Here is a 13,080-nt window from a genome sequence, read left to right as displayed (position 1 = left end):
GCTTTTAACATCTTTTATTTTTTTTATCAAGGAATGTATGAGTACCTTCCCAATTATTAGATAATTATTTTGGGAAGTACAGCATTTGTTATGTATTAGCATTCTAGAAATTACTATTATACTGTGCTATATTCTATAACAGACATGTCAAACACAAGGCCCGGGGGCCGGATCCGGCCCGCGAAGTGGTTTCTTGTGGCCCGCGAAGCCATCCTGGAAACAGTGAGGGAACGGCCCCCACTGCCTTGGCCCAGAGACCCTCCTTCTGCCAGAGACCCTCAGATCTGTCCCACTCCTGCCCAGGCCCCCATAGGCACCCTTGATGAGAATGATGTAGAGCTGGCCACGCCCACCCAGTAGGCCATACGCACTCTAGCCATGCCCACCCAGTAGGCCATGCCCACCCGGGCCATACCCACCCGGGCCCCTGAGGGCAACTGCAATGCTGATGTGGCCCTCAATGAAATTGAGTTTGACACCCCTGTTCTATAAGATTTCACAGATGCACAAAATTATGCATTATATTTAAAAAATTCAATAAAATATTTCAGAAATCTTGGTTTGTCATGCAATAATAGCACTGCATTGTCCAAACTGTTTATATTAAATAGATACATCATATTGAATACTCCAAACTGTACTCCAATATATAAAAAACCATTTACCAAAAAAGATAATATTCCTATTATCTCTCAAAATGGGCTATTCAAGCATGCCAGCCATAGCTCATGTATTAACATTCTTGAATAAAAAAACAGACTATCCTTATATATAGGGAAATTCTCTAATATCCAAATATATTGGACACTAAAATAATGTTGAAATTGCACTTACTCTGACCGTAGCCTAGCTTCCATACCATCAGGGAGAAATAGTTTTATTGTTGAGACAATGCATCCATGAGTAACTGTAAAAAAATAAGACTTTAAGTTCTAAGTATCCAGTTACTAAAAATTACATTATTAAAGCAATTTATTATAATTGCAATAATGTTACCTTGAAGGGACAAAAGCAATACACAGATGAAAACTGAACACTTCAGGAAAAAGAAAGATCAAATATTCTCTTTCCAAGAAATAAAAAGTAGCAAGCCATTTAAAAATATCAGGAAGACCCAAGTCCCATACTATTTCCCACCTTGTGCTATGGATCCAATTCTGAAATATTCTGACATCTCCTAGAAAATTGAAACAATTTTCAGATAATTCATCTGGGATCACAAAAAACACCCAGCAGATCATTTCACAAGTGCAGAACAAAAACAATAAAAATTGATCAATTCCCCGATGTAAAAGACTTAAAAATAGCTAAGAAAAATAGACAAAAATAAAACTAGGAAATTGTTTGGTAACAATGATAAACAAGGCTAGGGAAAGGAACCCTATTGATTTTATTTATTACTGAATAACGGTTAGCATTTCTCCCCAGTGATCACATTGGCTATAGCAATTGGAAGATGTATGTCAATATCATTTAAAGGGCAGTTCCTCAGCCTTGCTTTAAGTACCATGGAAGAATTTTAAAATGCCATGCACGTTATTCTGTGGCAATAAAATTATTTTCAAATTCTGAGAAGCTCTCTAGAAAACTGTCTTCCATTATTTATTTATTTATTTATTTATTTATTTATTTATTTATTTATTTATTTATTTATTTGGATTTGTATACCGCCCTATTCCCGTAGGACTCAGGGCGGTTTACAGGGCAGTTAAAACCATGAATACAAAAAATTAAAAACAATTAAAACAATTACGGTAAATTAAATTCAAGCCCCAAGAATAAATCTAAAACCCAGTTAAATTAACAACCCCACAGTCTGGACCAAACAGATCGAAGAGCCAAGTTTTCATTATCAAGAAATTCTCATGAGTTAGAGTATCAATTCATGAGAATTAGTAATCTGCCCTGAAAAAGTATTGTATGCACTTTTGAATTTGTTTCAATTGAATCTGCTTCAGTATGAGACAAAAAGCAAAACCCACTAACAGCAATAGCAGTTAGACTTATATACCGCTTCACAGTGCTATTGCCCACAACAATCTTGTCCTCATTTTATTGACCTCGGAAGGATGGAAGGCTGAGTCAACCTTGAGCCAGTCAGGCTCAAACGCCTGCTGTTGGCAGAGTTAGCCTGCAATACTGCATTCTAACTACTAAGCCACCATAGCTGCTAAAAAATCACGAATGCCAGAGATTTTACATGAATACTAAGTAACGTAAAGTTGAAAAAAGCATTTTAGAGATACATATGGTGATGACAGTGATAAAACTGATGTTATAAATGCTACTGCCCAAAAAATATAGATGAAAAGAAAGTCATAATGTTGAATAATAGTAAGGCTGTAACTGAGCTGCACTTAGAAACAAGTGGCAACCACTACAGCTTTGTAAAAAGGATATAATATAATTTTTCATCCACCAATTTTATTACTATTACATTCTAGATCGGTGTAATTTTCAAAGACTTTTCAAATGTAACCTGAAAACAAGTACATACAGTTGCATCCAATTCAGATACAATTGAGGAATATTTTAAAATATATTTATTTAAATAAACAAACAAATAAATTTGTTTAAATAAGTACACCAAATTTATAAGGCCACTACTTCATATCTTTGAAAGGTCTAATAAATTTGATTTATAAATAATATTTTAAAATCATTCTATAAGGAATCAGTGTTAGCTTAAGCTGAATAAAAGTATTTCTTATTCTGTTTTTTAAGCATCCTAGTACTGCTAGTCCTCAACGTAGGGCCACAATTGAGCCCAAAATTTATGTTGTTAAGTGAGAAATTTGTTAAGTGAGTTTTGACCCATTTTATGACTTTTCTTGCCACATTTGTTAAGTGAATAACTGAAGTTGTTATTGCAAAAGGTGATCACATGATGGGACACTGCAACCATCATAAATATGAACCAACTGTTAAGCATCCAAACGTAAATCACGAGACCGTGTGTGTGGGGGGGGTTTTGCTGCAACAGTCATAAGTATGAAAAATAGTCATAAGTTACTTTTTTCAGTGCTGAATGAACTGTTGTAAACTGTCTGTATAAGCTGAATCCAAAAGTTCCTTCCCTAAGATATAAAACTGACTGCTTAAGAGGTATGGTGTCTCATCCAAACTACACTGAATTTTTAGTCTAGAGACCATCTGCTTTCTACCCTGCTTCCTACCCTACTCTGCTTTGCTGACCTATTAAACCCTATCCAGCCCATAACTGCTGCTACATACTCATTCAGAAAACCAACGGCTTCCCTGGTAATGGGCAAAAAAGAGAAACATGTTTGCTTATCTTGTGTAGCACACCCCAATTTCCCTAGCTTATCCCAATAATTTCATTGTAATACTCTAATCTCCAGAGGGTCTTCCAGTTTCGCCTTCTGTTAACTTATTTCAGAAAGAAAGGAATTATTGTAAAATGATGCCTCTCAAACCCATTCTCACCTGGCAGGCTAAAGGTAATACAGTCGCAGATTAAAAGGTCTAGTTATAGTGTCCAACTATAAGCATGGCCAGATATAACCTAAGACAACCCTCATGAATTACAAAAGTCTATAAAGTTGCTCCAATCAGGGTGATTTCTAAATCAGCACTGCACTTATCCCAACTAGCTCAGGTAGAATAACCACTGGATAAAGGGGAGAGCATCATCATCTGAGAAAGTGAGGTATACTTGCCTCACTTCTTGAAGAAACTCATTAAAGACAATGCTTTACAATATCGAGCTCAAACATCCACAGTCTGTATTTGTTTAAAGCTTATTTTGTGATGAAATGTACTTGATATTACAAAGGCAGGAGAGAAAAAAGTGATCCATATTCTTACCTTTCCGTGTGTTCTCTGTTACATCTACACCAAACTGTATAATATCACCAGACAAAATTTCACATGGTGGACTCTCTTCAGATCCTCTGCTCAATCGCTGACTATTTATAAAGGTACCATTACTGCTCTTAGTGTCTTGAAGATAGAACTGTAAGAAAAACAGAAAAAGCCTGTAATTTTATCTTACGTATTGTTTAAAGTTTGTCAAATTTAATATTAAAATGGCAGACAATTCACAAATATGAAAATCAAGAGGAGATTTATGATAATTCAAGTACACTCAGATAACGTCTATATTATCATTGCAGCAGAGTAATAAAAGAGTTTATTTCTTATATTTTGAGAATGAATCCCACAGATGACTGTCTATTCATTGGATTGCATTCACTCTTATTTTGCTATGTAGAAATTTAGCCATATTAAACTTTAATAAATTATGTACCATCTGAATAGTTGTCTTTCTTTCTTTTCAACTTCACCCTAACTCTCCATTACTTCCCTGAGAGCCCAGTGTTGTTCCTCAGCAAAGTAGAAGTAAAAGCATTTGTAGAAGTTTATTTTTTAACAACAATATAAATATCCGGAATTCTATTCATGAGTGAGAGAGCTATGGAAAACAGTCATTCTGAATTTTCACTTCATAACAAGTATGTTTAAAATTAAGGCAAAAAATGAAAGGGAACAACTTGAGAATAAAGGTGCTCTGTGAGAAAGGCTTAATCCATTAATGCCCTCCACACAATTTTCTTCATTTTCATTGACAAAATAAACATTGTGAAGGGAAAGAGATTCTATAAAACATAGAACCAAAGAAAGTAAATTGTTGGTTCTTTCATCCAAGAGCACCCAATATCTGTAGCAGAAGTTTGGGGGGGGAGGGGGGAGAGAGCAAACTCCCACTTCCTTCTAACACCAATGATGTTACCTAGTTTGATAATGAAATGTCTGCAAGAAAATCACCAAACTCAGAGAGCACCAAGAGCCCCATACTTACACTGTTTTCAACTGCCATGTGTAATAAAGTATTTAACAGAGCAGTGCTTACACAAATATCCTGTCTGAGCCATCAAAGCACTACATGTCCTTATAGGTTTAGTATTGCAGCTTTAAGGGCCTCCTCACATCACATAAGCAAGCATAGATATGTGCAGATGATAGCTCCACAAGGAATGCCACTGAAACAAAACATCAGCTGCTTCGTTTTAACATCAGTTCTGTTGGAAATGTCATCCTCTATGTGCACACAATGTCCGACGACATGCAGGAGAAGTGCAGCCCCACCTCTGAGAGGATGATTCTCCAATACTTCAAGCAATGAAATCAGAGTTGTCAAATTCTTGCTTAATGAAACATCCCTTTAATGATTCTCATAATTTTAATATTTAATATTTTGGACCCAATTTATTGTATTATAGAACTTCCATGTATGACAATGTAAAAATCTTTTAAAATGTAAATTTCAATTTAAAATTGTATGTGTTTTGTTTTCCAAGCATTAAAGTAGGCTAGCAAATGAAATTAGGCTCAGCGTGTTTCATTCAGGTTCTCAGAACTATTTGCCCTTCCAGTTTCAGAAATGTTACACCAACTTCATGATATATGCCATCAAATCTAAAAAAGAGCCATAAAGACTGGGTTCTAGAGACAGAAATAGTATTGCATGAATAACAGATTAACAGAAATAACAAGAAGCAACTTTTAATACATTTCTTTTGTTAGGTTCTTGATGCTCTTTGAGCTTTGTTAAATGTTTACGTGTTAAAAGTCTGAGGCATGTTCATCTCTAAATACTTAAACAAATACAAACACAAATTCAATTGGTAAGCAAAAAATATTTTAGATCAGACCCCAAAATTGTCTGGTAATTCCTAGAAATCTGGCATTCTAACAAATCAGCCCTATCTACATACCATTTAGTTTTAATTTGATGGAATAATAGAAAACACAGAAAATAGAAAACATCCAGTGTGGGCCAAATGTATAATAATTTCAGAAATACTGAGCACATTTATAGTTAATAAGTTGAGCGTATGAATTGTTAGGGTATAAGAAATGTTCTGTTAAAATTTTGTTTGGGCTGTAACATTCTGCTTATCCAGAAATAAATAATATTGGCATAAACATTTTAATTAATAAATAAAATATTTTATTTTTGTTAGCTTTAACTGAAGCCTGCATTAAAAACTAGTTTACTCAAATATTTCAGGGTATATTGTTTTTATTACTTCTTTATTACCTAACACCTACTGTCTGTTATTTATGGAATTTAAACAAAGCTGAAATTTTCTAAATTGAATTTCATTACAATTAGTTGTAATTAGTGATTTCATCTTATTGTAGATCACAAAAAACTGTCAAGTAATAGCATCATCTAGTTTCTATAAGAGACCAACAGATTACATTCCAATAATAAAATTATTAAAATACAATAATAATATAACAAAGTATTTTCATAAGACTTCTGTTTCAACTCTTTCTAGAGGCTCATATATTAAAAATGTACATACTCCTGGACTTCAAAAATCTAAACAACACAAGTTGGTCTCTGAATTTTGCCTGAATGCCATTGTAGTATACAGTAAAATGTTTGTTATGCATGACTTTTATTTTATTTTTTAACTATTATGGTGGTTTAGACCCAATCTCAGGCAAATGAACTGTTAATTAATTGAAACAGATATTGCTAGTGATAGAATGGCTTTTCTTAACTGTACTGCACAAAATATAGCACGAAAAACAGGAAGCTTTAAATATATATACCTCACATGGACTCAGAATTCAGAACTTTCAATGGATTTGACTCAATAAATGGTCAGAGAGATTTCATATCTATTGTCAAGATGTCTAGCAAACTGTACTCAACGAGTAGTCCTCAATGGCACTACATCCACATGGAGAGAAGTAAGCAGTGGGATACCACAAGGTTCCATCTTAGGCCCAGCATTTTTCAATATCTTCATAAATGACTTAGATGAAGGAATTGAAGGGGAACTCATCAAATTTGCAGATGACACCAAACTGGCAGATGTAGCCAACACCCCAGAAGACAAACTCAGGATCCAAAAAAGATCTTGACAAACTTGAACAATGGGCCCTATCCAACAAAATGAGATTCAGTGTGGAGAAAAGCAAAGTTTTACATTTAGGCAGAAAAAATCAAAGTTACAAGTACAGATTGGGTGAGACCTGGCTCAAAAACTGTAACTGTGAGAGGGACCTTGGAGTCCTAGTGGACAATCACTTGACTATGAGCAAGCAGTGTGCAGCAGCCGCCAAAAAAGCTAATATAATCCTGGGTTGTATAACCAGAGGCATAGAATCAAGATCATGTGAACTATTAGTACCGCTTTATAAAACCCTAGTACAGGGGTGTCACTCACAATGTCATGTGACGTGTCGCAACGTATTGTGACTTTTTTCCCATTGCCGGCAATGGAGTGGGCGCAGTTTCGGCATGACGCATCTGACCCATGGGCTGGCAGTTTGACACCCCTGCCCTAGCAAGACCACACCTGGAATACTGCAGCCAGTTCTGGTCACCATATCACAAAAAAGTTGTTGAGTATTTAGAGAAAATTTAGAGAAGAGCACTAAGATGATTAAAGGCCTGGAGACATACAAAGAACCAGCTGCAGGACTTGGGTTTGAGTAGTCTAAAGAAAAGAAGAAATAGGGGAGACATGATAGCTGTATTCCAGTATTTGAGGGGTTGCCACCAAGAAAAAGGGGCCACATTATTCACCAAAGCACCAGAGGGCAGGAAAAGAAAAAATGGTTGGAAACTGATCAAAGAGAGAAGCAACCTGGAATTAAGGAGAAACATCCTGACAATGAGGACAATTAACCAGTGGAACAGCTTGCCTCCAGAAATCGTGGGAACTCCATCACTGCAGACGTTTAAGAAGAGACTGGACAGTCACTTGTCTGAGATGGTATAGGTGCTCCTGCTTGAGCAGGAGGCTGGACTAGAAGACCTTCAAGGTCCCTTCCAGCTCTATTCTATTCTGATAGAATCTGGATTTGTAATAAATCTACTTTATTATAGGTTCTAGTGACTGGGTAAGTTATTAATTCTGCACTGTCTATGCTATTTTCAAATCAGTGCACATTGCATTGACCACTATGAACAAAGTCTCTGAATGGTGGAAAGATAATATTAACCCATGCCTAAATACTCATTGATTACAGGCTTCCAGATTTCAGTGTATTTGTATTTACCTGTTTTGTCATCAATATAAGTACGGTATTTTGCGAATTGAGTAAGAGTATAAAGTATGTGTGACCTGGACTGGACTGATTATAAGTCTGATTATAACTTGCTATAAATGACACCGAATTTCCCTCGCTCCATTCTGTGGGAATCACCTGAACTGATTGCCAACTTAACCAGTAGAACAACCTGCCTCCAGAAGCTGTGAATGCTCCAACACTGGAAGTTTTTAAGATGAGACTGGACAGCCATTTGTCTGAAACGGTATAGGGTTGCCTGCCTGAGCAGGGGATTGGACTAGATGACCTCCAAGTTCCCTATCATCATCATCATCATCATCATCATCATCATCATCATATTATTATTATTATTATTATTATTATTATTATTATTATTATTATTACTATTACTGGTATTATTATATTATTATTGTTGTTGTTGTTGTTGTTGTTTTGTTGTTGTTGTTATCTCTGTCCCCACAAAGTTACTTTTATTTTCTAATCTGTAATAAAATATTTTTCAAAAATAATTTTATTGCTATTTAAGAACACTGCACTTAATATTACTTAGCATATTATATGTATTTAACTAAATTGTTATTGTATAAAATGTTATGTAAAAGGAAAAAACCTAACCTATTATATAATAATGTCTTTAAGTTGGATTTTAGAAATATACTACATAACATTAAATTACCTAAAATGAAATCAGAAGAAAATGGTCCTGTGGAATACAGGATTCATAAAGTTTTAGTTATTTAGCTTTATTTATTAAAAGAATAAGAATTTTAAAAGAAAACTTTCTGTAAGTAAATCTGTATATATGTGTGTATCTAGCTAGCTAGTTATCTTACTGCAAGACTTGTCTCCATAGCTACAAATTAGGTACTACTTAGTACCTTTTCCTTCCTAAAATTTGTCACTCTTCTCCATAAGAATTGACAAGTATCACACCACATATTCACCACAATTACAATTTAGTTACCTTATATGTAGTTCTTTTTCAGTTTTCAGTTGACTATCTTCACTTCAAAATGCTCCTTTTTTCTTCATTAGCAAATTTAAAGACCATGAAACTTGTTTTCTTAAATAAAACAGGCATATATCCCACAGGAATGGTGATAACTGTCTATCTTTTAACTATCTGGATCCAATTTCTTTTCCATTTGTAGGGGCCATTAAAAATGCTTCCTCAATGGAGGGAAAGAGGCAATGTACACAGATTCTTTAAAGCCCTAAAAGCCATATTTCCTGCTCTGTAGAAAACTTTTTGTTCTTGGGTGGGTGGGTGTGTGGGGTGTAAGGAACTGTATGGAAAGGAATAATAATTATTTTTTTCTTTTCATCTACCACTAGTTAGATTTTCCAACTAGCTCAAAACAATTTGTATAGGAAGAACTTTATCCCTCTTGAGATGCTTACACTGAGCGTAAACAGAATTATTTAATAAGTGTAAACAAGTGTAAAAGTATAAACAATTACTATGTCAGGATTAAAAAAAACAGGATTCCTGTCACTAACAGAACATAGCTGTAGGAAAATGATAGAAGTCCTTCCAGGGCTTCTCCCACAGACTAGAATTTTGATCAAGAGAGACCACACTAAATTTATCCTTAATATCCTTTCAAGTGAAAGCAAAAACAGCTGCAGGACTTGGTTTTGGCTAACCTAAAGAAAAGAAGAAACAGAGGCTACATGATAGTAGTGTTCCAGTAGTTGAGGGGTTGCCACCAAGAAAAAGGGGTGACGTTATTCACCAAAGCACCAGAGGGCAGGACAAGAAACAATGGTTGGAAATTGATCAAAGAGAGAAGCAAGCTGGAATTAAGGAGAAAATTCCTGACAGTGAAGACAATTAACCAGTGGAACAGCATGCCTCCAGAAATAGTGGGCGCTCCATCACTGGAGATTTTTAAGAAGAGGCTAGACCACGGGTCAGCAACCCACGACTCTGGAGCCGCATGTGGCTCTTTCAGCCTTCTACTGCAGCTCCCAGTCGTCCTCCGCCATTTGCAAAGAGAGAGAGAGACAGAGAGAGGCACTTGTGCTCCTCTCCCCCCCATTCTCTCTCTCTCTCTCTCTCTCTCTCTCTCTCTCTCTCTCTCTCTCACACACACACACACACACACACACACACACACACACACACACATCTTTTGGTCACCTAGCCAGCTGGCCTCATGCTGTTCTCCGACAAGCTGACTAGCTTATTGGGCGGGCTCCCTGCCCTTGCTGCGTCTCCGCAGGAAGCAGCAGCGCTCTCTCTCGCTCGCTCTCTCTTCCCCCCTCCCTCTCCCCCCTCTCTCTCTCACACACACACAAACACACACTTTTACTTAAACTATATTATGAAGCTGCTGCATTAGTAGGAATAAGTGATTGGATTAATTTGACACAAGAGAGATTATTAAATCTTGAGGGCCACGATTTGTTGTTTGGCTGGCATGCATATTTGTTGTATGACAAGAAGGTAGACAATGTGTTTAGAGTGCATATTTTAAGACAGGCATTGCTGAGAGTTTGGAAGAAGTACAGACATAAGTTAGATTGCAAGATACCACTGTGGGCAATTCCAAAACACGCAATAGAAAATATACATGCTGGTTTCAAACATGATGTGACTACGTACAAGGAGATCCTAAGCTTGGAAAGAAATGTTTGGTGTTTGAAATCATATAGCCTCTTGCGAGAAGAGAAGGTTGTTCAAAATTGGTTTCAATATACTCAGTTACGGGCCAGGTGGAAAGAAGATCAGAAAAATGGTTTTACAATGACTGATGAAAATTTGATAAAGCAAATCAGAAATCAGGGACCAGCACATATTAAACGGATATATCTTGCGTTGATAGAGATTGATTCAGAAACAGAACTTGTTAAGGATTGTATGATAAAATGGGCCCAAAACATCCAGGAAGTTATCACAATGGACACGTGGGAAAAGATTTGGGTGAGGAATGTAAAATTCACACAAGCTCAAAATCTAAGAGAGAATTTTTACAAAATGTTTTATAGATGGCATTTAGATCCTAAAAAGCTTGCAAGTATGTATCCGAATTATCAGCCTAAATGTTGGAGGTGCGGTGATGAAGACGCAACATATTTTCATATATGGTGGACTTGTAAAAAGGTTAAGGCCTTTTGGATAAAAGTATGGTGGAACATGCAGAAGATTTTTAAACAGAGGATAAAGTTTTGTCCGCAACTTTTCTTGTTGGGAATAATTACAGATGCTACAGTTGTGGACACTAAGTTGATGTTGAATTTAATTACGGCAGCAAGACTTTTGATAGGTCAGTACTGGAAGAAAGAGGAACTGCCGACTATAGAAGAGTGGACTTTAAAGGTTTCCGACCTGGCTGAGATGGCGAAGATTTCGGCCTATTTGAAAGATCACTCGCAAGAACGCTATATTATGGAATGGAGAAAATGGATTGAGTTTATCCAGAACAAGTATAGGGTTAAGAAGTTTCATGTAGCATTTGAATAAGTCTTCTTTCTTTTCTTCTTTTTCTATTTTTGTTTTCTATATATATTTAATATTACTAAGGTTTGTTTTATCCTATATAAGCTAGAGAGTGATGGATTTTAGAGTTTATGGTTGTTAGTATATGGTTGTTTATGATTGTTTTTTTTTATACATATACCTTGTATTTAGCTCTGGGAAGTTGGGGGGGGAGGGGGGGAGGGGGGAGGGGTAGGGGGGAGGGAGAAGGGAGGGGGAGGGGGGATTTTTAAAGGAAAAATTGTATGTTAAAACTTTTCAATAAAAAAAAAGAAACAATGGTTGGAAATTGATCAAAGAGAGAAGCAAGCTGGAATTAAGGAGAAAATTCCTGACAGTGAAGACAATTAACCAGTGGAACAGCATGCCTCCAGAAATAGTGGGCGCTCCATCACTGGAGATTTTTAAGAAGAGGCTAGACCACGGGTCAGCAACCCACGACTCTGGAGCCGCATGTGGCTCTTTCAGCCTTCTACTGCAGCTCCCAGTCGTCCTCCGCCATTTGCAAAGAGAGAGAGAGACAGAGAGCGGCACTTGTGCTCCTCTCCCCCCCATTCTCTCTCTCTCTCTCTCTCTCTCTCTCTCTCTCACACACACACACACACACACACACACACACACACACACATCTTTTGGTCACCTAGCCAGCTGGCCTCATGCTGTTCTCCGACAAGCTGACTAGCTTATTGGGCGGGCTCCCTGCCCTTGCTGCGTCTCCGCAGGAAGCAGCAGCGCTCGCTCTCGCTCGCTCTCTCTTCCCCCCTCCCTCTCCCCCCTCTCTCTCTCACACACACACAAACACACACTTTTACTTACTTAGTGGAGGAAGAGGACTGGCAAACCAAGGGCAGGAGAGAGCCAGCCCAATAAGATTGTGTGTCAGCTTGTCGGAGAACAGCGTGAGGCCAGCTGGCCAGGTGAGCAGAAGATCGGAGAAAGGGAGAGAGAGACAGGGAGAGAGGGAGAAAAAGAGAGAGGGAGAGGAGAAAGAGAGGGGGAGAGAGAGAAAGAGAGGGGGAGAGAGAGAAAGAGAGAGGGAGAAAAGAGATAAAGAGACAGAGGGAGAGAGGGAGAGAGAGGGAGAAGAGAGAGAGAGGAAAGGGAGGGAGAGGGAGAGGAAAGAGAGGAGAGAAGAAAGAGAGAAAGAGAGAGGGAGAGGAGAGAGAGAGAAGGAGAAGGAGAGGGAGAGAGAGAGAAAATATAAATATATGTTGTCCTTACTGGACTTTTAGTCAAGAACGTTTAATGAAATATTTTGATTTTTTTTTCATTAAGAGATGAGGTATGGGGACAATTATGCTGTATTTAAAGATGGTAGATAAGTTACTAAAATTGTTTTCACCTGTTGGGATGAAGGAGAAAGGTTTTGGTTTTTTCCCCTCCTTCTCCGGCATAAAAATTTGTTTTCTTTGTAGCAGTTCATTGATTTCATAAATGCAACACACTATAGTTTTTTTATACACAGCATAAAGGTAAAAAGGTTATATGCAGTGTTACCTTCATTTTAGATGTCAAAAGGGTTTCGTGACTCCCAATGTTTT

General features: G+C 37.1%; 1 protein-coding gene across 16 annotated transcripts in view; it reads right to left on the bottom strand.

Moving 5' to 3' along the window:
* SLMAP (sarcolemma associated protein) overlaps positions 1-13,080 on the bottom strand; it is a 94,643-nt gene that overhangs the window by 51,939 nt on the left and 29,624 nt on the right. For 15 of the 16 annotated variants that reach the window (XM_081318074.1, XM_081318064.1, XM_081318076.1 and 12 more), the window contains exons 3-4: positions 3,829-3,976; positions 835-907 (exon numbers count right to left, since the gene is read on the bottom strand). In XM_081318074.1, the coding sequence (XP_081174200.1) occupies positions 835-907; positions 3,829-3,976 (221 nt within the window). Of the gene's footprint in view, positions 1-834; positions 908-1,137; positions 1,178-3,828; positions 3,977-13,080 lie in introns of those variants that run through there. The other variant, XM_081318069.1, reaches the window with a different exon arrangement.

This window comes from Vipera berus (assembly GCF_964194415.1).
Source record: "Vipera berus genome assembly, chromosome: 2".
Lineage (NCBI taxonomy): Eukaryota > Metazoa > Chordata > Lepidosauria > Squamata > Viperidae > Vipera > Vipera berus.
Note: the sequence above shows the minus strand (reverse complement) of the source record. Positions and strands in the feature narration are given on the sequence as shown.